Raw genomic sequence first — 25654 nt, forward strand, 5'->3', positions numbered from 1 at the left:
TCAAACAGCCATTTTCTGATAGATTCTTTGAGATATATGTAGATGATCATATCATATGCAAAATGAGACAGTTTTATTTCTCCCCTTTCGATATGTATGAACCTCTTATTTCATTTTCTTGCCTTATTGCATTGATTTAGTACAATGTTAAATAAACATGGTGAGAGCAGACAACCTTTCCTTGTTCCCAACCTTAGGGGAAAGTATTCAATCTTTAATCATTAAGTGTAAAATAACTAAATTTTTTTCATAAATGCACTTTAACAGCACGAGAAACTTCCCCACTTTTTCTAGTTTGCATCTGTTGAAGTAATAATAATTGTTTCTGTTTTTAGTCTGCTGATATGATGAATTACCTTGATTGTTTTTGAATTTTAAATCAACCTTGAATTCCTGGGATATACCCTAAGTCATGATACATTAACCATTTTATATATTTATGAATTCATTTTTCTAATACTTTATTAAGAATTTTAAAAATCTGTGTTTGTGAGGGATGTTAATCTATAGGTTTCTTGAAATGTCTCTAGTTTAATATCAGAATAATACTGACCTTATAAAAGTAAGTTGGAAAAGATTCCCTCTCCTTTTCCATTTTGTGGAAGAGCTCATGTAGAATTAGTATTATTTTTTTCTTAAATATTTTGTAGAATTCATGAGTAATGTCTTCTGGGCCCAGGCTTTGGTTACAAGTAGTTTTTAAACTACAAATTTAAATTATTTAGTAGAAACAAAGCTATTCATGTTGTGTATTTCTTCTTGAGTAAGCTTTGATATTTTGTGTCTTCCAAGAATGTGTTTATTTAATCTAAGTTACCAAATTGTTGTCGTAAAATTATGCATAAATCTATTTTTTTGTTGGATCCGTAGTGATGATTGTTATACCATGCCTGATGTTGGTAAATTGTATCTTGTCTCTTGCTATTTTGATTAGCCTAGGTGAAAAATTTATCAGTTTTACTAATGGCTTTAAAGAATCAATTTTTATTTCATTGAATTCTTTTCTATTTTCTATATTATTGATTTCTTTAATTACCTTCATTATTTTTTTCTTTTATTTTTAGATTTAATTTGTTCTTATTTTCTTATTTCTTAATGTGGAAGCTTGGACCATTGATTTGAGATGTTTCTTCTTTCTTAATGGAAGCATTCAATGTTATAAATTTATCTCAATCCACTGCTTTAGTTATATTCTATGGATTTTTATATGTTGTATTTTTATTTTTCTTCAATTAAAATATTTTCTAGTCCATCTTGTGATTTCTTATTTAAGTCATGGGTTGTTTAGAGTTGTGTTTTATTTCTGAATATTTGAAGGGATTTCCCACCCCCCACTCCCCCAGATATCTTTCTTTTGTTGATTCCTAGATTAATTCCATTGTGGTTAGAGTACGTATTATAAATGATATCAAACATTTTAAATTTGTTGTTTTTTTAATGACTGAGAATATGATCTGTCTTGGTGAATGTTCTGTTTGCAATTGAAAAGCAAGTATTCTGCTGTTGTGTAGTCTGTATATGTTAGTTAAATTAAGTTGGTTGATAGTGTTGTTTAGGACTACTCCACACTAACTAATTCCCCACCCCTACTTATTCTATATATTACCAGGAGATAACTTTTTTAAAATAACACTATTTAGATATAATATAACTCATATACCATGCAAGTCACCCATTTAAAGTGTACAATTAAATGGTTTTTAGTATATTTACAGATATGTGCAACTACCACTATAGTCAATTTTAAAATATTTTCATCACCTCAAAAAAATCCCCATACACTACTCTAGAATCCCCTCTCCTTGCCCCAGCCCTTAGAAACCACTGATCTACTTTATGTCTTTATAGATTTCTCTATTCTGGAATTTCATATTTTTGCACTTAGCACATTGTTTTCAAGGTCCATTCATTTGGTTTCACGTATTAGTACATCATTCCTTTTTATGGCAGAATAATATTCCATTATATGGATGTACCACATTTTGTTTATCCATTCATCTCTTAATGAACATTTAGGTTGTTTTCACTTTTTGGCTATTATGAATAATGTTTCTATAAACTTTCATACACAAATTTTTGTGTGGATACATGTTTTCATTTCTCTTGGGTGTGCACCTAAGAGTATTTTGCTGGGTGACTTGGTAACTTTATGTTTAATCATTTGAAGACCTGCCAGACTGTTTTCCAAAAACAGCTTCACCATTTTTCATACCCCACCTCCAGCAATGTATGAGAGTTCCAGTTTCTCCACATCCTCTTCAACACTTGTTATTATCTATGTTTTTAATTAGAGCCATCCTTGTGGGTGCAGTGTTATATTATTGTGGTTTTGATTGGCATTTCCTTGGTATCTAGTGATGCTGAGCAACTTTTCTTGTGTTTAATGGCCATCTGAATATCTTCTTTGGAGAAATGTCTATTTAGATTTGCCAATTTTTTTTTTCCACTGGGTTATCTTTTGATTATTGATTTGTAGGAGTTCTTATGTACTCTAGACACAAGTCTCTTATCAGATATATAATTTGCAAATGCTTTCTCCCAGTCTTTGGGTTGCCTTTTTACTTTCTTGGTGGAGTCCTTTAACACACAAAAGTTTTAAATTTCAATGAAGTCCAAATTATAAATATTTTCTTTTACTTTTTTGTGTTTTTGGTGTTATATCTAAAAAACCCCAAACCATTGCATAATTTAAGGCCATGAACATTTGTGCCCATATCTATTTTTCCAAATTATTAACACACAGTATTCTTTGGTAATCACTTCTTGTTTTACATTTTTTTTCATTCATAATGCTTAATTTTTTTTTTTTTTTCATAATTAGCCATGCCAGGTGGCTTCTTATTTTATTACATTTTCAAAGAAAAAAATGTTTGGTTGTATTTATAATATGTATGCATTGCATTTCACTAATACTAGGGTTTTTTTTTTCATTAATTTTTTTTTCTCTATTTTCTTTTCTTTTTTTTTTATTGTTCTTTTTTGTTTTATTTTTTAAAAGTATGTTTTTATTGATTCTTTAGAGAGAGAGATAGAAACATCAATGTGAGAGAGACATTGATTGGCTGCCTCCTGCACACCCCCTACTGGGTATCGAATCCTCAACCTGGTCATGCCCTGACTGGGAATTGAACCAAGACCTCTCAGTTCATGCGAAGACGCTCAATCCACTGAGCCATACTGGCCAGGCTGATTGTCTTAGATTGAAAACATGGTTTATTCATGTTATAACTTTAAAAAATAAATCTCTTAAAAGTTCTCATTATAAATTATCTAAATATATAGGTAAAATAGAAAAGAATATAATAAATACTCATCAACTCATAATGTCTTTTTAAAATGTTAACATTAGTGTCTTTTATATTTTTATTTAAACACTTCATATATAGATAAGACTCTCTTTAATGCCTTTCTAAAATTTCACTCCTCATTTCTCTCTCCATATGCAACCCTTATTATAAAGTCAATGTGCATCATGCTTATATCTTTCTCATATAGAATATATATTTTGTAAGCAGTATATTGCTTAATCATTATGTGAATGCCATTATACTATATGCTATCTGAATTTCACTTTGAGGTCTTGCATTTTTAAAAGAGGTCTATCTGTGTTGTTCAAACTTATTATTTTTTTTGCTATAGAGCATTGCATTATAAAAACATACCATGATTTATTCATCTGTTTTCCTTTATTGGGTATTTATGTTGTTTCCAATATTTTATATTTGAACAATGTTTCCATGAACATTCTTGTTCAGGTTTCTCTGGGCATATGAGCAAGAGAATCTGTAAATTATGTACCTGGAAATGCTATTATTTAGTAATAATGCATTGCATTTTCAACTTTACTAAATAGCGCCAAATATTTTGAAAGTGGTTCGTATCAGTACCTTCTACCATCAGCAATTTCTAAGAAGTATTATTGCTTCATATTCTTTGTAACACTTGCTCCATGAGACTTTTTTATTCTTTCCAATCTTTTTTTTTTTTTTATCCTCACCCGAGGACATTTTTCCATTTTTTGCACAGATAGAGTGGGAGGGAGAGAGAGGAAGAGAGAGAGAGAGAAACATCGACGTGAAAGAGACACATCAAGTGGCCGCCACCCGCACCAGGGACAGGGACAAACTGCAACCGAGGTACATGCCCCTAGCGGGAACCGAACCCGGGTCTCTCCGGACCGCAGGCCGATACTCTAACCACTGAGCCAAACCGGCCAGGGCTATTCTTTCCAATCTTATAAGAATGTTTTCATATGTGTGTCTTTAATTAGTGAAGTATTGCTAATGTGTTAGTTTGGTATTTGTTTCCTTTCCTGTGACATGCCTGTTCATATCAACACTCTGACAGAACTGTGTTAAGCTGAAACAAAAAATTCAGTCACCAGGGACTTCCATAGTAGCTTTTTTTCCACCTACTAAAAAAATCTAGAACTAGTTAGTCCTGAGCTGGATTAGTGGCTCCATGATATCATTGATGTCTCTGGCTCTTCTATGAATCTTCAGGTGGTGGCTTAGTATTTTAGGTCCTCAGATGGTTATTGTGATACTTAGTATCACATCTGTGTTCCAATCATGAAGAATAGGGGAAAGAGCCCTGGCTGGTGTGGTTCAGTTGGTTGAACATTGTCCCATGCACCAAAAGGTTGCCAGTTTGATTCCCAGTCAGGGCATATGCTGGGGGTTACAGGCTCAATCCGGGAGTGTGCAGTAGGTAGCAGATTGATATTTTACTCCACGTCGATGATCGTCTCTCTTTCCCCCTCTCCTTTCCTCTCTCTGTAAAAATCAATAAAAATATTAAAAAATATTTTTTAAAAAAGAAAGAATAGGGGAAAGAAAGACGGGGTGGTGTCTATATCTTGACAGCTGAATTAACCTCTCAATTTATGGAATACAACTTATACTTGAAAGAAGACTGTCAGACAAACTACATCTTTTCTCCAGAGTTGGATATTTGAAAATGAATAAAGCAAATCTGTCATGACAAGGAAAATAACAGGTAGAATTTATGCCAATGATTATAGCTTTCATTGGCATATATGTAGTTGCCAATATTATAGCTTTCAAGCAAAACTTAGAGTTTTTGGAAAACTTATATCTGCTGCAATGAGCTTATTATATTCCCAATACACAAATGCTTTACTCATGAAATTCATAGTGATATTAACAAACATGATTTTATGATATTGCGAAATAAAATGGATTCACATTTAGAAGATCCGCCTGACTCAGTGAACCAATATTTCCCAAAAGACCAATGAACAATGCTTCTAAATCAAGCATGAGTAAAATATTGTTTCAAAGTGCAATTGATTTTTACTTTGCTTTTAAAAGTTTTAACCTTTTTATTTTGAAATAACTTTAGACTTATAGAAGAGTTGTAAAGTAGTTTAGAGAATTCCCATTTACCATTCATCCAGCTTCCCCTAATAGGTAACACTTTATCACCATGGTACATTGATCAAAACTAAGAAATCAGTGATTTTTAATAAAACAAGTACAATAAATTTATTGATATGGTTTTAGGCTCTACATTACAACTAGCATTTAAGAAACTACCACTTGTTTGAGTTTTGGTGTAGTATCAAAGAAGATTACCAGTAAATAGCTGAAAAACTATCAATTTTTCTCTTCTCTTCTCCAACTACATTTATGCCACATTTTATTTCTCTAATATAATATACTTTTTATTTTTATTATTTTATTTTATTTTTTTAAAGTAATTTATTTATTTTTGTTACAGATGTTTCTCCTTTTTCCCCAACTGATTTCCCCCTCCCCCTCCCTCCCTGTCCTGTACCCAGCTTTGTTGTCCATGTCCATTGTTCATGCATACATGCATATAAGTTTTGTTGGTATCTCTCCCCCACCACACCCTCTTCTGGGGATTGTCAGTCTGTACTCCACTTCTATGTCTCTGGGACTACCCCATTCCTCAGACTGTTATGTTCATTATATTCCACAAACAAGTGAGATCATATGATACTTGTCTTTCTCTGTTTGGCTTGTTTCACTTAGGATAATACTTTCCAGATCCCTCCATGTCATCTCAAAGGATAAGAGATCTTTCTTTCTTACAGCTGCATAGTACTCCATTGTGTATATGTACCACTGCTTTTTTATCCATTCGTCTACTGATGGACACTTGGGCTGTTTCCAGATAGTGCTGCTATGAACATGGGGGTACATGTATTCTTTCTGATTGGTGTTTCAGGCTTCTTGGGGTATATTCCTACAAGTGGGATCACTGGGTCAAATGGCAGTTCAATTTTTAATTTTTTGAGGTAACACCATATTGTTTTCCATAGCGGCTGCACCAGTCTGCATTCCCACCAGCAGTGTACCAGAGTCTCCTTTCCTCCACAACCTCGCCAACATTTGTTGTTTGATGATTTGTTGATGGCGGCCATTCTGACAGGTGTGAGGTGATACCTCATTGTTATTTTGATTTGCATCTCTCTGATGATTAGTGATGTTGAGCATTTCTTCATATGTCTCTTAGCCATTTGTATGTCTTGTTCAGAGAGATGTCTATTTAGTTCCTCTGCCCATTTTTTAATTGGGTTCTTTGTCTTCCTTTTGTTGAATTGTATGAGCAATCTATATATATTGGAAATTAACCCCTTATCTGATATATCATTGGCAATTATGCTTTCCCATACAGTGGGTTGCCTTTCCATTTTGATGACTGTATCTTTTGCTGTGCAGAAGCTTTTTAGTTTGATGTAATCCCATGGGTTCATTTTCTTCTTTGTTTCTGTTGTCTTAGGTGATGTATCAGTGAAAATTCTGCTGCGAATGATGTCTGAAATTTTGTTGCCTACATTTTCTTCTGGGATTTTTATGGATTCATGAGTCACATTTAAGTCTTTTATCCATTTTGAGTTTATTCTTGTGTATGGTGTAAGTTGATGGCCTAATTTCATTATTTTGCATGTAGCTGTCCAATTTTCCTAACACCATTTATTGAAGAGGCTGTCTTTACTCCACTGTATGCTCTTGCCCCTTTGTCAAATATTAATTGAGCATATTGTCTTGGGTCCATTTCTGGGTTCTCTATTCTGTTGCATTGATCTATCTGTCTGTTCTTGTGCCAGTACCAGGCTGTTTTGTTACAGTGGCTTTGTAGTATAACCTGATATCCGGTATTGTGATCCCTCCAACTTTGGTCTTCTTTTTCAAGATTGCTGTGGCTATTCGGTTCTTTTATGGTTCCATATGAACTTTTGAAGTATTTATTCTAGTTCTGTGAAGTATGCCGTTGGTATTCTGATGGGGATTGCATTGAATCTATAGATTGCTTTGGGTAGTATGGGTATTTTAATGACGTTAATTATTCCAATCCATGAACAAGGTATGTGCTTCCACTTTTTTTGTTTTTATCTTCCTCTATTTCTTTTTTCAATGACCTGTAGTTTTCTGCAAATAGGTCCTTTATTTCTTTGGTGAAGATTATTTCTAGGTATCTTAATTTTTTTTGCTGTAATGGTAAATGGGATTGTTTTCTTAGTTTCTCTTTCTGTGAGTTCATCATTGGTGTATAAGAATGCCATCAATTTCTTGACGTTAATTTTGTATCCTGCTACCTTGCCAAATTCATTTATTAAGTCTGGTAAAATTTTGATGGAGTCTTTGGGGTTTTCTACATATAGTATCATGTCATCTGCAAATAATGACAGTTTCACTTTCTCCTTTCCAATTTGGATCCCTTTTATTTTTTCTCCCTGTCTAATTGCTGTGGCTAAGACTTCCAGTACTATGTTAAACAAGAGTGGCGAAAGTGGGCATCCTTGTCTTCTTCCTGTTCTTAAGGGAAATGCTTTTAGTTTTTGCCCATTGAGTATGATTTTGGCTGTAGGTCTTTCATATATGGCCTTTATTATATTGAAATATGATCCCTCTATTCCCATATTGCTGAGGGTTTGTATTAGAAATGGGTGCTGGATTTTGTCGAATGCTTTTTCAGCGTCTATTGATATGATCATATAATTTTTACTTTTCATTTTGTTTATGTGGTGTATCACATTTATTGACTTGCGAATATTGTACCAGCCTTGCATCCCTGGGATGAATCCCACTTGGTCATAATGAATACTTTTTTTGATGTATTGCTGGATCTGATTTGCTAGTATTTTGTTCAGGATTTGGGCATCTGTGTTCATCAGGGATATTGGCCTGTAGTTTTCTTTCTTTGTAGTGTCTTTTCTGGTTTTGGAATTAGAGTTATGCTGGCCTCATAAAACGAGTTTGTAAGTCTTCCTTCTTAAATTTTTTGGAATACTTTGAGGAGAATGGGTATTAGTTCTTTGAATGTTTGGTAAAATTTCTCATGAAGCCGTCCGGGCCTGGGCTTTTGTTTGCTGGGAGAGTCTTGATTACATCTTCAATTTCTTTTGTTGTTATTGGTTTGTTCAATTTTCTATCTCTTCCCGGTCCAGTTTTGAGAGATTATGTGTTTCTAGAAATTTGTCTATTTTGCTTAGATTGTCAAATTTGTTGCTGTATAATTGTTAATATTTGTTAACAATCCATTGTATTTCTGTGGTGTCAGTTATTATTTCTCTTCTTTCATTTCTGATTTTGTGTGTTTGGGTTCTCTCTCTTTGTTTCTTGGTGAGTCTAGCTAAGGGTTCATCAATCTTGTTTATCTTTTCATAGAACCAGCTCTTTGTTTCATTGATCCTTTGAATGTTTTTTTTTTTTTTTTTTGTTCTCCATGTCATTTATTTCTGCTCTGATCTTTACGATTTCCTTCCTTCTACTTGCTCTGGGGTTTTCTTTTTGTTTGCTTTCTAGTTCTTTAAGTTGTGAGGTTAGATAGTCTATTAAAATTTTTTTTTGCTTCTTGAGGTAGACCTTTAGTGCTATGAACTTCCCTCTCAGAACTGCTTTCGCTGCATCCCATAGATTTTGTGTTGTTGTGTGTTCATTTTCATTGGTTTCCAGGAAGTTTTTAATTTCTTCCTTGATCTCCATGGTAACCCATTTATTGTTCTATAACATGCTATTTAGCTTTCATGTTTTCAAATGTCTTTGCATGTTCTTGTTGCAATTGATTTCTGGTTTCATGCTATTGTGATCTGAGAAGATGCTTGATATGATTTCAATCTCTTTGAACGTGTAGAGACTTACTTTGTGCCCTAACCCTAAAATGTGATCTGTCTTTGAGAATGTACCATGTGCACTTGAGAATAAAGTGAATTCTGCAGTTTTGGGGTGTAATTCTGTGTAGATATCTATGAAATCCATTTGATCTAGCACTGCATTTAGAGTCTGTGTTTCCTTGTTCATTTTTTTTATGTAGAGAATCTATCCAGTGATGTCAGCGGGGTGTTGAAGTCACCTGCTATGATTGTATTGTTGTCGATTTCTCCTTTGAAGTCCTCCAGAAGATTTTTAATATATGTTTGTGCTTCTATATTGGGTGTATATATGTTTACCAAGGTTATATCTTCTTGTTGGATAGATCCTTTCAATATTGTGTAGTGGCTTTCTTTGTCTCTAATTATGGCCTTCATTTTGAAATCTACTTTATCAGATATGAGTATTGCTACCCCAGCTTTTTTTTGCTTTCCATTTGCTTGATAGATTTTTCCCATCCCTTCACTTTCAACCTATGTGAGTCTTGTGAGGTGGGTCTCCTGTAAACTACATATATGTGAGTCATGCTTTCTTATCCAGTAAGCTACTGTGTGTCTTTTTATTGGAGCATTCAAACCATTCACATTTAAGGTGACAATTGATATGTACTTATTTATTGCCATTTTTGTTTAGTGTGGTTCTATATTTCTTCCTATTTCTCCTACTAATTACAGCAGTGCTTTTAGCATATCTTGCAGTGCTGGTTTGGTGTTAATATATTCCCTTAGGCTTTTTTTTTTCCTTGTCTCGAAAGCTCTTTATTTGACCTTCTATTTTGAATGATAGCCTTGCTAGATAGAGTATTCTTGGATTTAGATCCTTGTTTTTCATGACCTTGATTACTTCATGTTACTCCTTTCTGGCCTGTAGTGTTTCTGTTGAGAAATCAGCTGAGAGCCTTATGGGGTTTCCTTTGTAGGTAAACTGTTCTTTATTTCTTGCTGCCTTTAGCATTCTCTCTTTGTCTTTAATTTTGGGCATTTTAATTACTATGTGTCTTGTTGTGGGCCTGTTTGGGTTCTTCTTACTTGGGGCTCTCTGTGCTTCTTTTTTTTTAATCCTCACCCGAGGACATCCTTCCATTTTTTTTTTTTTTTTTGTACAGATAGAGTGGGAGGGAGAGAGAGGAAGGGAGAGAGAGAGAAACATCGACGTGAAGGGACACATCGAGTGGCTGCCACCCGCACGACCAACCAGGGCCAGGGACAAACTGCAACCGAAGTACGTGCCCTTAGCGGGAACCGAACCCGGGTCTCTCCGGACCGCAGGCCGACGCTTTAACCGCTGAGCCAAACTGGCCAGGGCTCTCTGTGTTTCTTGAACTTGAATGACTTCTTCCTTCACCAAGTTAGGAAAGTTTTCTGTCACCATTTATTCAAATATTATCTCTAACCTTTGCTCATTTTCTTCCTCTTCGGGGACTCCTATGATGCAAATGTTATTATGTTTCCAGTTGTCCCACAGTTCTCTTATGCTATCTTCCTGTTTTTAAATTGTTTTTTTTCCTTTTGGTTTTCTGATTGGTTGGTTTTTTTTCTACCCTGTCTTCTAATTCACTGATTCAGTCCTCAGCTTCCTCTACTCTGATGGTTAGTTCTTCCAATGTGTTCTTTTTTTTTTTTATCCTCATTCGAGGACATTTTTCCATTTTTTGTACAGACAGAGTGGGAGGGAGAGGGAGGAAGAGAGAGAGAGGGAAACATCGACGTGAAAGGGACACATCGAGTGGCTGCCACCCGCACGACCAACCAGGGTCGGGGACAAACTGCAACCGAGGTACATGCCCTTAGCGGGAACCAAACCCGGGTCTCTCCGGACTGCAGGCGGACGCTCTAACTGCTGAGCCAAACTGGCCAGGGCTTCCAATGTGTTCTTAATTTCTGTTATGTCATTCTTCATTTCCACTTGGTTGGTTTTCAATGTTCCTATATCTTTAGTCATGGTGCTGATGTTCTTACTCATGCTGTTGAGCTTCATCAAAATCATGGCTCTGAACTCTACCTCTGATAATTTGCTGAGCTGTATTTCATTGGTCTCATTTTTGATAGAGTTCTCTTGTTCTTTCATTTGGGATTTGTTTCTTTGTTTTACCATTTTGGCTATCTCAGTGGGTTTTGGAGCCTGCCAAATTTTCCCTGTGGGTGTTGGTGTTCTGCTGTTTGTGGCTCCCTCTACTGAGTTTTGATGTGCCTGGGTGGGCCCACATTAAACAGCACTGTCAAGTCTTACTTTCCTGGGTAGATTTGCAAGCCCAGGAAAGGTTCAGTTATCCTCTAGCTTTTTTCCTGGTGGCTAGTAGTCTCAGTTACTCAGTGCATTGGAATGTAGCCCTGGTGTTCTGCATAAGAGGATTTCCAGAGGGTGGGATAGATGCTGGTTATTAATGAGTCTTAATTTGCATTTCTTTGCCTTACCTGGGAAAGGCTGACTCTCCGAGGGGTGAGGGGCTGCTGCTTATCCCCTCAGCTCTGGGAAGTAGCACCGTGGCCACTGTTCTTTGTGGCTGCAGCTCAGCAAAAACTCTGAGTACCCTCCAAATCCCAGGTGTCCCCACAGAGTTCCAGCCCAGCCTGCCCCCAGATGAGTGGCTGTGGCTATTTCAGAGCTCTGTCCAGACACTCTGTGCTGTGGAGTGGGCTTGGTCTTTATTCACCAAGGGCACTGCTACAGCTAAGACTGCTGCTGTCCGTGGACTCCCAGCCCACCACCTTCTCATGCCTCCACATAACCTACCAGTGTCCCTGATTATATGGTCCTGTCCTGCTGCTTTTCTGTTGCTTTTTTCCCCGAGGATTTGTCTTTATTTTAGTTGTAATTCCCGTTTGGTCCTGGGAAATCGTCTGTGTAGCTTCTATTCACTCCACCTCCAACCTCCATTTTCACATCTTCTAAGCCTATCTCGTCAGCAGCTGGATGGCACAGGCCTTTCTGGTGCCCACGCACCCTGCAGGTCCCACGGGTAACTGGATTGCACAGTTCCTTTGGGGACCTGGCTCTATACCTATGTTATGGGCTGCTGTGTTGTACAGGTCGCTCTGGTGCTTCAGCACCCTGCAGGTCCCAGGGGTAAGTGGATGGCACAGTCCCTGCTGGGTCGCAAAGGCCTCTCTGGTGCCCCTGCACCTTGCAGGTCCCGTGGGCGGGCAGCTGGATGGCACCAGTCTTTCTGGAGCCCTGGTTTCCCACTGCACATGTGAGCTGCTGGGCCACACAGGCCTCTGTGGAGCCCCAGGTCCTGCTGCTGGAGGCTGGGGAGTGCTGCTGCCCCGTGGGGCTCAACTCCTGCTCAGCTTTTGCTATAGTTTTGGGGACGGATCTCAGCTGCTGGTCTGTACTTCTGTTTCCTGGGGATGGATGTCTACTCCCAGCCACTGTTGCTGGGGGTATATCTTGATTCTGTTCGGGCTGCTACTATGGGGAACGGTGCTGGGATCCTGGTTATCTGCAGCTTCCACGACCGGCACCTTGGGAGCTCCACCACTGTGCACTGGTCTGTGTTGACACAGAGTGTCCCCCTGGTCCGATGGTGCCAGGTACACTGGTGGACTCAGGTTGCTGGGCCCTAGCTGCTCCCACTGCCTCCTCCCAGGGAAGACCCAGGATCTTCCAAAATGGCGGGACCTCCCCACAGGCGCAGGGAGAAGCGCTGTGAAGGGCTGCTCACCGCGGTAGCCGGTTGCTCTGGTCCACAGCACAGGAACCTTCTGCTCCGCGGCTCTGCACTGCTGGGGTTTGGTTGTCCACCTTCACATCCACTCCCACCCTCTCACACACTCACTCACTCTCTCACACATGCACCCTCCCTCCCTCCAGTCCTGCCCGCAGCCATCTTCCCATTTATTCCACATTTTAAATATATACTTCAACTAAAATGCAGAAGCAGATATAAGAATCTGGCTATTTTCTATTAAGCTGGACATTAAATAGATTTTCAAAAATATAAAACAAGGCAACTCTTCCAATTAAATATTTTTTGTTTTAGAAAATATAGCTATTTTTAATAAAAATATTATATATGTTTTGTGTAATAATTTGCCATTATTTTAAATAAATGTTGAAAATTTTCTCAGTTTAAATTTTGAATATGTTAATATTGATAGACATAACCCATATAGACAAAAACCCTTTCAGATTCGTAATATTTTAAAAGACTGTAAAGGATCCTGAGAGTAAATTATTTTATAACTACTGTCCTAAAGAGTTAACTCTTTTACAATGCATCTAGACTAGTACTATCTGTATGTACCATCCTTGAGAGAACTAAGAAAAATCATCATTCAAATTGTTTTATAGGGCTTCTCTCATAGGACCCCGGGAGAGAAAGATTGTTCTAGACATTAGTAAGTTAATACATGTAAAATGTGTTGGACCATGATTAGCAGATAAGCCCTCTATAAATGTTAGCTGTTATTATTGCTTTTATTAATTGTTAGTCATTTGACAGTAATGTATATTCAAATATTTTCTCTCATTTGGTGGGTTTTAATTGTCTCTGTGGTATGTTTTCTTATGTAGAAATTTTAAACTTTAATCTGTATTGAAATTTATCAACACTGTCTCTTGTAGTTCATTCTTTCTGTCTTGTAGAAAATTTTTCCCTTCCACAAAGTTAAAATGAGATTCTTTTCTATTTTCTTTAAAAGTTTCCAAGTTTCCCTTTTCACAAGCTCACAAAACCACTCCTATCAAGATCACCGGTGACCCTCACGTTGCTGAATCCAGTGGTCAATTCTCAGTCTTCATCATCCACCTATCAGCAGCCTTTGACACATTTGATTCCTCCTTTAATTCCTGAGATTCTGCCTCCTTCTGGCTCCTGGGATAGCTCTCCCTTTGGTTGTTCTCCTGCTCATAGGCTCTTTGTCCTTGTCTCTTTGGGGGTCCTCTCCTAAGCGCTGGGAGTATTCTGGCCTCTGTTCTTCCACCTCTTCTCTTTTCTATCTATACTCACTCTCTCCCTGCTCTCATCCAGTTTAGTGGTTTTAAATGTCCACACACTGATGACTCCAAAATTTTATCTTACTTCCAGCCTCTCCTCTAAACTCTATTTTATCCAACTGCCTATCAGATGTCTAATAAGCATCTCAAACTTTATCTGGTCACAACGGAAACATTGATTTCTCCAAGCTGTTTCTTCCATGTTACCCATTTCAATGACATGATCATTCATTCTGTTGCTTAAATTGAAACATGGATTCTGTTGCTTAAGTTGAAACAGAATTTTCTTGTTTTATTTTTTCCTTTAATAATTCATATTCAAGATTTAAGCAAATATTTCTTTTTTCTTTAGAATATATCATAAATCTTAGCCACTTTACACCTACTCCACCAGAACCACCTTCGTGCAAGAAATGGTCGTTCTTCACCTGGACTATTACAAATGCTAGCTGGCCTAAAGGTTTCCTTGTTCTGATTTGTTTTCCACACAACTGGGAGAGTGAACATTTTGAAACAGATTTGAATGAGATTATGTCACTCTCCCCACTCTCTACTTCTAATGGCTTCCCATCTCACTCAGAAGAATATCCAAAGTCGTACCTGGGCCCGCAATGTCCAGCATGACTGGGCCTGCCACTGCCCCTCAACTTCATTCCTAGTTCTTCTTGCCCACCCTATGGCACCACAATGGCCTCCTTGCTGTTTCTTGAACTTTCCAGGCACATTACCAGCCCGTCTTCCATAATGATCCTGTCCAGGCTCCTGTTTATTCTGGAGGGGTCCCCTTTTCCCTGCAGGGGTCATAATCCTGGTGACCACTGTTTTCTTTGGGACCCACATAGAAGCCCCAGGCTTCCACCAGGCTCACTATTTCACACTTTTGTCTGGTATGGATTCCATGGAGGTATTTCTTATATTCTTATGCATTTTTCTTTTTCCTTTGTATCTACTATTGTTAAATGTTTGGAGAAGAGAGGTATATCTTCATGGGAACATGAAAAAGAAAAGTCCTTAAGCCTATAATTTGAGCTCACTGTTACTTGTGCCCATACTTTTTGCTACATTTTCCCTTCTAGATCATGTGTTATTCAATTTTGATTTCCTCTAAGATTCATGGGTTACCAATGAGATATTTTCTTGATTATAGAGCAGTTAAGATTTCTAATGGTTCTTCCCCACATTGATGTCTAATTTTTGTATTATTATTAGAGAATATGGCCTATGCAATTTGTAAGATCAAAATAAATAAAAACATTCTCAATATTTAAAGAGCAAAGTCCTTTTGTTGTTAATTAAAATTTGTTGACTACATTATTGATTTAAAAAATATTGGATCCAACAACAACTACTAAAATAAATATAGTAAAACTTCCCACCACAAGTATATATACACTTTCAAATTCTCTTGCATTGTTAGGGGTTTTATTTTATGCAGTTTTCTGCTATATTGTATGTTGTATAAAATGTTATGACTGTTATATCTTCTTTGTGGGTTACATCTTTTATTATCATATAATATTCTTCTTTGTCTTGTTTAACACATTTGTCCTTGAATTTGCTTTGTCTGACCTTGTCACTTCTATTTACTTTTTGCTTCGTTAGCACCGTCTATTGTTGCCTACCTCTTTATTTTTAACCTTTTAAAAAATGTGTGTTATATTCAAATAGTGCACAATTGAATTTTATTTATTTATTTTTAAAAAATATGTTTTTATTGATTTTTTAGTGACAGTGGAAAGGAGAGAGAGATAGAAACATCAGTGTGAAAGAGAAACATCAATCAGCTGCCTCCTGCACGCCCTCTACTGGAGATCCAGCCTGAAACCCGGGCATGTGCCCTGTTCAGGAATCGAACCCAGACCTCTCAGTCCATGGGACGACGCTCAATCCACAAAGCCACACAGGCTGGGCTTGGATTTTATTTTTTAATGACATCTGATAATCTCAGATTTTTAACTGGGGAATTAATTCTATTCATGTTTTCATTGAATAAGTATAGTCGGGGTTGAGGGCTTCTGTATTCCTCTGGGTTTGTTATCTGTATCTGTTAGGGATGTGCTTGACTGTAAAGAACAGAATACACGGTTAAGAGTTGTTTAATAAAATAAATCTTTCATATTTATGTTATTATATTTTATTTAATAATTACAAAACTTTATTCTTTGAAGTTCTGTGTTTTTCTCAAATGATGAAAAATGTGGAGATGAACTGCCTTAGGCTCTTTGTAAAAACAAGTGAGATGGCACTCTTAATGTGCTTGCGTTAGCCTGGTCCTCTGAGGAGCAGAGACAGGTGGGAATAACCACAGGAGGGTTCACAAGGCACTGCCTGTGACACTGGAAAGGGCAGGGAGCTGGAGGAGGTTGGGAGAGCCATCACACTGCCGTGCAAGTCTGACCTGAGTGACGGGGACGGGAAAGTCAGGCTGGGTGGAGGTGTTCTGGCAGACGTGCAGTCCAGGAAAGGTCTGTCAAGGCCCATCAGAGGAGTCTGGTGTCACCCAGGAATAAGCCTGCCGCGCTCAGTCACAGGCTGGGAGCTGCCTGTGAAGCACGGCCTCGGGCATGCACAAGAACACAGGAGCTGGAGAGCTAGGTCCACCATGGTCCCTGTGGCTGGATGTGGGGCACATTCTCAGGGCTGCCGCAATGCGCTGTACCCAGCTCGCTTAACTCACCTTACACGTCTTATGGGGCTTGTCATGCAAAACCTTTAAAAATCCCATCTCTTGCCATTTGGACCCCAGAAGAAGGTGGTTTTTCCAATCTTACAAAGTCCCAAATTTCTGTATTCCCTCTATTTCTTTTCATCTCTACTTGCAAAGCACTCAATTCTTGAACTAGTTTCTCTTAACACCTTGCCAAACCCAGCCACTAGCAACCAACACACACTCCGGACATTCTATTTTCCAGTCTCTTCCCTTAGAGTGACAGATTCAGAAGGCACGGGGGTCTGCCTTTTAAATTATAGTGTCTGACAATTTCACCAAATGTTCTGCTCCTGCAGAACATGGATCTCCAGCCAGTCAGCCTGATAAACCTCACTGACACCCAATGTCCGAGGCGATGACATGTTAGTTTCTGTTTCAGCAGTACCCCACTTTTGGGATGGATTTCCGTTTTAGTCATGGTAATCAATAGAATCTGTTGCAACAGGAAAACTGAAAAATCTCAGTGGCTTAATGCGACACAAGTTAAGTTCTTGCTCATGTCACAGGTGGATATGGGTCAGGGAGACTCAGGAGCCTAGCTGCTTCATCTTGTAATCTTAATATCTCCAATTCCTTATTTCCAGCCAGTGGGGCTGGGGGTGGGGGAGAAGGCTCCCTGGCTCCCAACTGCCTTGGTCCAGAAGTGACACAGTCACTTCCTTCAGAGGGTGCTGCACTGTCACTGATGTTCTCTCTGCTGAAGATGTCAGGGGTGCTCAGCCTCAGAGACTTGGACACCTGCTTCAGCAGCCTGACTTGGCTGCTGTGTTTCTCCCTAGGGGGAGTTGGGAAGAGGTGGCCATGGACCTGAGCTTAGGCCAGTATCTCTCTGGAATACTCTCTGTGATGACCACGTACTGCAGAGTGGTCGTGCACCATCGCCAACCTAGGGCATTTCTTACCGACGAGAACTCAGACCTGTTTCTCTTCCTTTCTTGTTCCTCCTTATGCTGTGAAGCAGCGAGTAACAAGCACATCCAGTGGCTCCTGGGCGAAGACGGCGAGGTCTGGGTCTGGATCATGGGAGAAGGTCCTGGCGACAAGCCCTATGAAGAGATCTCGGAGGAGCTGATTGCAGAGAAGGCCCGGCTGCAGGCCCAGAGGGAGGCCGAGGAGCTCTGGTGAGAGGTGCCAGTAGGTGTGGGGTGGGGCCTGATCTCAGAGCCTTGGAATGGGTCCCAGATAAGGACATACAGGTTGTGGGTAGGAAGGAGGAGGTGCCAGGCAGCTGGCTGGCTGTTCTGCTAAGGTTAGGTGACCAAACCATCAAAGCTTTGCATCAGATAGACCTTGTGGGTTCAGTTTCTGCTGAATGTGTATTGCTTTGGCACTGTTGTAAAGCCAAAAAACGTAAGTCAGACCACCATAAGTCGGTGTAAGCATGTAAACTGCTTTATTTACACTGAGATAAGTTGATTAATATAGACTCACGACATTATTTAAGATTACTATATAGCATTCTCATTACATGGGGAACCCAACCTACTGGTCCTGTTGATGGACACTGAGGTTGTTTGCTATCCTTTATGCTATTAAAATACTGTGATGAACACCTTCTACCTATGCCTTTGTAAACTTGAGTGAGAGATGGGATTTTGGAGTCTTATTTCATGGCTTCCAGAACAATTTTGCTGATTTACACCCTTATATATGAGAATTCCTATTTCTCCCCATCTTTGTCAACACTGAGTTTTGTTGAACTTAGACATGTCATTCTGATGGAGTAAGAAATACTGCCATAGTTTTTACTTGAACTTCCGATGTTATGTAGCCCTTTGGTTTCCCACTTGAGCTTATACCCATTGGTGTTCTCTTGGAAGGAGACAGAAAGAGGCAGAGATTACCAAGACGTTCCGGGATGCTCTGGCCAATGAGAAAGCCCGGATCCTGGCAGAGAAGTGGAAAGTGGAGATGGAGGACCGCAAAGCTGCCAAAGTCCTGGAGGAGCGCATTCACGAGGAATTCAAGGTGAGCCCAAGGGTGGGGCATCTGTGTGTGGCCACTTGCTCTAGCTCCGAGGCCACTGAGGCTGATCCCTGATTTGAACCAGTCCTTGGGCATTGGTTGCTACTGAGTACTTTATGAGAACAGAAATATGGCATGTCTGAGCAAGAAGGAACTTCACATCCCATTGGGTCCAATCCACTTCCTATTGTACAGTTGAGAAAACGGAGGGTCAGCCGGGGAAAAGACTCGCCAAGGCCATGTGTAGTTAGGGACGTAGCCAGGACCAAAACTCAGGACTTTTGCCTCCCGAACCAAGATCCCTGATATGAAGCCTGGAAAGAGCAAAGTTTGTGGTCGGGTCAACCTGGGATGCAGTTCTAACTCTACTGCTTACTGCTGTGTGAACTTGAGAAGCTTGCTGAACTTCTCTGAGCCTTTACTTTCTTGTTTGTAATATTAGGGTAATAACAACACCCAACTTGAGGTTTTTTGAAGATTCTTCTCCTGGATCTCTTCCTGGACTTTTCTTTGATTATTCCTGAGCCAGGTTTACTTACTTAATTACTATAGTTTAAAAATAAACCTTGACAGGTTTGTATGGCCCAGTGGATTGAGCACTGTCCCATGGACTGAGAGGTCCCGGTTGGTTCCTGGTCAGGGCACATGCTCAGGTTACAGGCTTGATCCCCAGTAGGGGGCGTGCAGGAGGCAGCCTATTGATGTTTCTCTCTCACATCGATGTTTCTATCTCTCTCCTTTCCTCTCTCTAAAAAATCAATAAAAACATTAAAAATAAAAAATAAAAATAAACCGTAACATCTGTTATGGTGAGAAACTATCATTTCCAAAATGAACTTGGCTAATCTTACTCATTTTTTTTTTTTCTATTAGAGATTCACAGTGAGCGTATGTGCTTCTACTTTTTGGACATTGGTAAAATTTATTGTATTATTTAAGTACCCCACAGTTTTGTTTGTTTGTTTTTAGTTAAGCCTTAGGTTTAATACTTGTTGCTATTGTGAATGAGATTGTTCTCATCCCCTTAAAGTCCATTACAATAGCTAGTTATATATTTATATTGTTATTGATTTCCTTATTTAATTTTCCTTTGAGTTATATTTTTTAGGAGATTCTCCTGAGTTTTTAAGTGAAGTAATATTTACTCTCAAAACATTTTATTAAAAACATTTTCAAACTTGCAGAAAAGTTGAAAGAAAAATAAAATGAATACTCATATATTATCCTCTAAAATTCACCAATTATTAATATTTTGCCACATTTGCCTTCTTTCCTTCTCTCTCTTCCCCTCTCTTTCCACGTACACGTGCGTACACATACACAGGTGGCCCTTGAGCAACGTAGGTTTGAACTGCGTGGGTCCACTTACGTGGGCATTTTTTCCAATCAATATTGTAAATGTATTTTCTCTTCCTTAGGATTTTCTTAATAACATTTGCTTTTCTGTGGCTTACTTTATTATAAGAATACAGTATATAATACATACAACGTAAAAATATGTGTTAATCGACTGTTTATGTTAAGGCTTCCTGTCAACAGTAGGCTATTAATAGCTAAGTTTTTGGGGAGTCAAAAGTTATACCAGGATTTCCAGCTGCTCAGGAATTGGCATGCCAACCCTCATGTTGTTCAAGAGTCAACTGTATAGTGTATACATATACATGTACACACACACATACACACATGCACATATACACTTTTTTGTTGCAGTTGTTTTGCTGAACAGTTAGAAAGAAAGTTGCAGGCATTACACACTCTTGCACAGAGGTTAGCAATCTATTGCCCATAAAGAGCCAGATGGTAAATATTTTAGGCTTTTTGAGCCAGACTGTCTCTGTCACAACTCCCAAACCAGGCCACTGAGGCACAGAAGCAGCCATAGACACCATATAAATGATCAGATGTGGCTATTCCAATAAAACTTTCTTTTAAAATAATAGCTTGAATTCAGATTTGGCCTGGGAGCCTTAGTTGCTTACGCCTGATCAAACCCCATGTCCTTCAGCGGGCATCGCCCATGTATAAGGATGTTTCCCTGCACAGCCACAGTAATCATTATCATTGCTGCGGAAATGAACAACTTCACGATAGTATCTAAAATCCAATCCACAGTGGAGAGGTGTTTAGTTTATATTGTTGGATTTTTTTATACGATTACTTAAGTCTGTTGGGTAAGAAAACCAATACTTTTTATATATCTCTAACAGTGAGTCACCTGTTCCAATCTCTGGCCTCCCTCTTCGCCAGAGGAGGGTGAGCCTCAGATGCTGGGGTAGCTCCGTGGTGCGGGGGCCAGTTCACAAGGAAATCATGGAGGGATTGAGTTCCCAGCAGAGATTTTTGTGGTCAGTGGTCTCCTTCAGAACCTCAGTGTTGAGGGATGGTAAACTGTGGGCGGTTCTGTGTTAGGGTTCATGGAGGATTTAGTAAAGTCAGGCCCTCAAATTCACTGAAGGAATCAAATGCAGGCCTTTGGTGTTATTTCCAAAGAAGTTTATGGTCATTCTGTGTTTGTTCTAAAAATTAATGTGCTAAGTGTGAATGCTCAAACTTGAACACATATAGTAATCCTGACTTGGTGCATCTGCGTTTTGAGGGGCCTCAGAATAGCAAGTGGCAGGTGCAGGCTCCAGAGAGACCGATGGGCAGTGTGTGCGCAGCCCAGGCTGGCAAGCTGGGACACTTTCTGTCGGGATGTCTTAAGTGAACTTCCCTTGTTGTGACGAGCTCTTCATCACAGGAAATGCTTAAGCATAGGCTCAGATAGTATCTAAAAAGGTTTCTGTGGCAGGTTAAACATGGCTGGCGGCAGACTGTCTGCACTGCTTTGGGAAGTGGGCCTCTCCCCCTGCCTCCACCTGTGGCTAGCTTTGATGGCAGAATTCACTCTGATCTGTAAGAGTGACTCTGTACCTTTTGAGGAAAGGCTATAAGAGATTTGCAGCTTCTACTTTTGTTCCTTTGTCAATGGCCACTTTGGAAGCTGCCTATAAGAAGCCCTCTACGTTAGATGACCACGATGTAAGGAAACCCAAGCTGGCCAGAGAGAAGAGGCGGTGGAGGAGGCATTCTTGGTTCTTCCAGTGAATGACCTAAACCAAGTGATTGACCTTAGTGGACACCACGTGGATCAGAAGGGCCACCCAGCCCAGCCCTGCTCAAATTATTAACCTATAGAATCACAAGCAAGTAAAACAGCTGTTGTTCTAAAGCACTAGATTTTCTAGTAGTTTGTTAATCAGCAATAGATACCTGAGACAGCTTTGAGAAAGGAATTTATGCATCAGCTTAGAGATGGTCTTAGATCATTTTTATTATCTTTCAACACAAGATTCTAACAGAATGTGTCTTGCATGCAGCAGAACACCAGCGACATTCATTTTGTTTACTTTTCTTCTTTTCTGAGGACCTAAGTGCAGGTTGTTTTGGGAGGTGGTGGTAGCAATTGACTCCCCACTCTCAAAAGGCTAACAGAGTGCCAGGGGAGACAGAGACAACTCTATGAGAAACCCTTGCCCCAACCACGCCCTGGGGACTACACTGGAGGGCAAAGGAGCCCCTCCGGGAGTCTGGGCCCAGCAAACACAGGAAATGGAAGGACGTACATGGAATGATGAACGTTTGGCTGGAGAGGGCGAGGACAGCACGCGATGGCTGGAGCCAGATGTAAACCTCAGAAGGTTGGCTGTGAACCTTTGGATGCTAATTAAGGAGTGGACTGTTCTCAGTGGACAGAGCAGAGCTGTGAGGATCTTGATACAATGAAGGGCATGGTCAGATCAAGTTTTATGAGGCCAACTGGTGGCGATAGTGTGATTCAAGTGATGAAAATTTACAGGGCATTAAGGAGATCTTTGCAATGGTCAAGGTGGGAAATGAGTGACTCTGGGGAGAGATAGAAGGGGATAGACATAGAGAAATGGTAGAGGTGAAATCATCAAGGCTTGGCATCAATTAGATGTTGGGTTGAGGGAAAGCAAAGAACAAAAGTGTCTGAGCCTCAGGCTGCGGGCAGGGTACATGGCACAACTCTGCCATGGGGCGCCGGGAAGGAGATGCAGACTTGGAGGAAACAGAATGTGCTTGACTGGACGTGCTGAGGGGTTGACTAGAAGAGGGAGACAGTGAGGGATGGAGAAAAGGAACCTGGATGAGAAGCTGGTGGTAGAGGGAGCTTGGCTGGGCAACCCATGCTGAGGATGTAGGTAGGTTCTTTGAATTCTTCTGGTCACAGGAAAGGTAACAGTGAAAATTCCTTTTAGAAAGTTGGGGAAAATCCCAGAATCTTGTATAAGGTTAAAGAAGGAGCTTTGAAATAGAAGATACAGACAGCTGGAAACCTGTTTTTAAAACCCATTCTGTTGTGGCTGGTTCTATTTGAATGCAATTTACATGCATATAAAAGTGTTCCTTTAGAATAAAGGGAATCACGCGGTCAGATAAAATTTGCATTTTATTTTCTGGCTTTCTTAACTCACAAGACTGCTTTTCAGATGCTTCTTTCTCTGCTTAAGACCACAGAACATGGACAGCAAGGATCCTGCTTTCTCCCTCTGTCTCGGGTCCTGTGACCTCCTTCCCCACCTCCCAGGCTCCCCCTCTTTCACCTCTCCCACTTCCCCTGATAAGCAGCCCACACAGGTGATACTGTTAAGCTGCCTTTAACTTTTCTCCATTTCCTACTCAAAGCCAGTCTCCCTCCCTCCTCCCTCCCTCCCTCCCTCCCTCCTCCCCCCTCCCTCCCTCCCTCCCTTTCTTCCTTCCTCTTCTTTCTTTCTTCCTTCCTCTTTTCTTTCTTTCTTTCTTTCTTTCTTTCTTTCTTTCTTTCTTTCTTTCTTTCTTTCTTTCTTTCTTTCTTTCTTTCTTTTCTCTCTCTCTCTCTCTCTTCCTCCTTCATGAAATCCTCTACAACTATAGAAACTAACCCTGCCTCATTCCCAATAACATCACAAGTGGTTGGAAAACTTTCCCCCCTTTCGATATCCTCTTGAAAATTGTAGACTTTATCTGAATTTCTCTTGGACAAGACTGGCATTAACAAGATAACATGATGTGGTTTACCCTTTCCTCATCACGGATCATCACAAACCCTATCTTATCTGCACCTGTTCATTAATTCATTCAGTCCTTGGTGAGTGTTTATGGAGCACCTACTATCTGCTAGGCCCATGCTGGGAACTGGCACTGGGAGAATAACGGACACACAGTCTGTGATGCCCTTTTGGAGGGCATCACGTCACAAAGCATGGTGGTATTACTGGGCCAGGCTGACAAGGAAAACCACTGTGCCTTCCAGAAAAAGCATCTGTCTCGGTTATATTTTCCACTGGGGTGAGCTGGCCGGGCCTCCGTGGGCTCCTGCGGTGTGCTGTTACTGATGGGTTATCAGGAGAAGGGGGATTGAATAAGCTGGACAGTTCGGAGGGCCTTTCTTTGCCAGAAAAAGGCAACCGACTCCTAAGGCGGGAGGGGGAGTGTTTGCACATCTGCCTTTGGCTGCATTGGCCTTTGGCTGCTGAACACAAGAAAGGTGGGCCGTTCTTTAGTGATCAAAGTGGGCCAAGGATTCCGATCAGAGCAACAAAAACAAGAGTTTTCAGCAATTCAACCTGTAAAGGTTGAGTACTTTAGCAAGACTGTGGAGAGTAAGAGGCAATGCTCTTTATTGGTGGTTGCACGATGTTCTCTTTTGTCGTCCTCGTCCCTGTGAAGAGCTTGCTTCTGTCACAGTGAGAGGCCGTCATTCTCCTCTGCGGTGGTGGCTGCCACGGCTCTGGCTCCAAGTGTTGTCCTGCTCTCGGTTTAAGGGGGTGAGTGTACAATACACTGCCAATTACTTACGTGCACGTATATTGATTTGGCGTGATTTCCCCCCAACTTTACTCATGTTTAATTGACAAATAAACATTGTATATGTTTAATGTGTACATTATGTTTTGTTATGCATATATGTTGTGAAATGATGACCACCATCAAGCTAATTAACATACTCACCACCTCACCTAGTTACCTTTTTCTGTGTGTAGTGAGAACACTTACAATTTACTCCCTTGGCAAACTTCAGGTATACAATACAGAATTAACTATAGTCACCATGCTGTACATTAGACCTCCAGAACTTATTCATCCGACATAATGGAATCCTTGTACCCTTTCACCAACACAATCTAAATACACACACACACACACACACACACACACACACACACACTGAAATATCAGTCTCTCTTAAAACAGAAAGAAATCCTGCAACAACACAGATGAACTTGGAGGACATAATGCTAAATGAAATAAGCTGGACCCAGAAAGACAAATATTACATGATCTCACTTATGTGTTGAATCGAAAAAAGTTGAATTTGTAAAGACCATGGATGGAACAGTGGAAACCAGGGGTTGGGGGGGGGGGCAGCTGTTCTTGAACTTGCTGCTTTACATTAGCCACTGCTAGTTGGAATAGGAACACTATACTGTCATTTGCAATGAGTGGTCAAATGCCACTTGCCCATTACCCCAGTCATGACCCTTCTCTGAGGTGTGGTCTCCTTGTTATGGGCTGACCTGTGTCTCCCTAAAATACATATGTTGAAGTCCTAACCCCCAGTATATCAGAATGTAAGCATATTTGAAGATAAGGTCTTTAAAGAGAGGTAATTTGTCCGGCTGGTGTGGCTCAGTGGTGGAGCATCAACCCATGCACCAAGAGGCTGCCGGTTGGATTCTTTGTCAGGACACGTGCCCAGGTTGTGGGCCCAATCCCGAGTGGAGGGCATAGAGGAGGCGGGCAATCGATGTTCCCTCTCATCCATGTTTCTATCTCTCTCTCCCTCTCACTTCCTCTGTCTCTAAAATCAATAAAGGAAAAAAATTAAAGAGAGGTAATTAAATGAAGTCTTTAGGGT

General features: G+C 39.9%; 1 protein-coding gene across 1 annotated transcript in view; it reads left to right on the top strand.

Annotated features, from left to right (window-relative positions):
* The window catches only part of SH2D4B (SH2 domain containing 4B), a 95788-nt gene that overhangs the window by 9697 nt on the left and 60437 nt on the right, over positions 1-25654 (top strand). Inside the window, exons 2-3 of the mRNA XM_036265795.1 lie at positions 17747-17909; positions 18609-18756. Coding sequence (XP_036121688.1) covers positions 17747-17909; positions 18609-18756 — 311 coding nt within the window. The remainder of the gene's footprint in view (positions 1-17746; positions 17910-18608; positions 18757-25654) is intronic.

The sequence above is a fragment of the Molossus molossus genome, unplaced genomic scaffold (assembly GCF_014108415.1).
Source record: "Molossus molossus isolate mMolMol1 unplaced genomic scaffold, mMolMol1.p scaffold_m16_p_17, whole genome shotgun sequence".
NCBI lineage: Eukaryota > Metazoa > Chordata > Mammalia > Chiroptera > Molossidae > Molossus > Molossus molossus.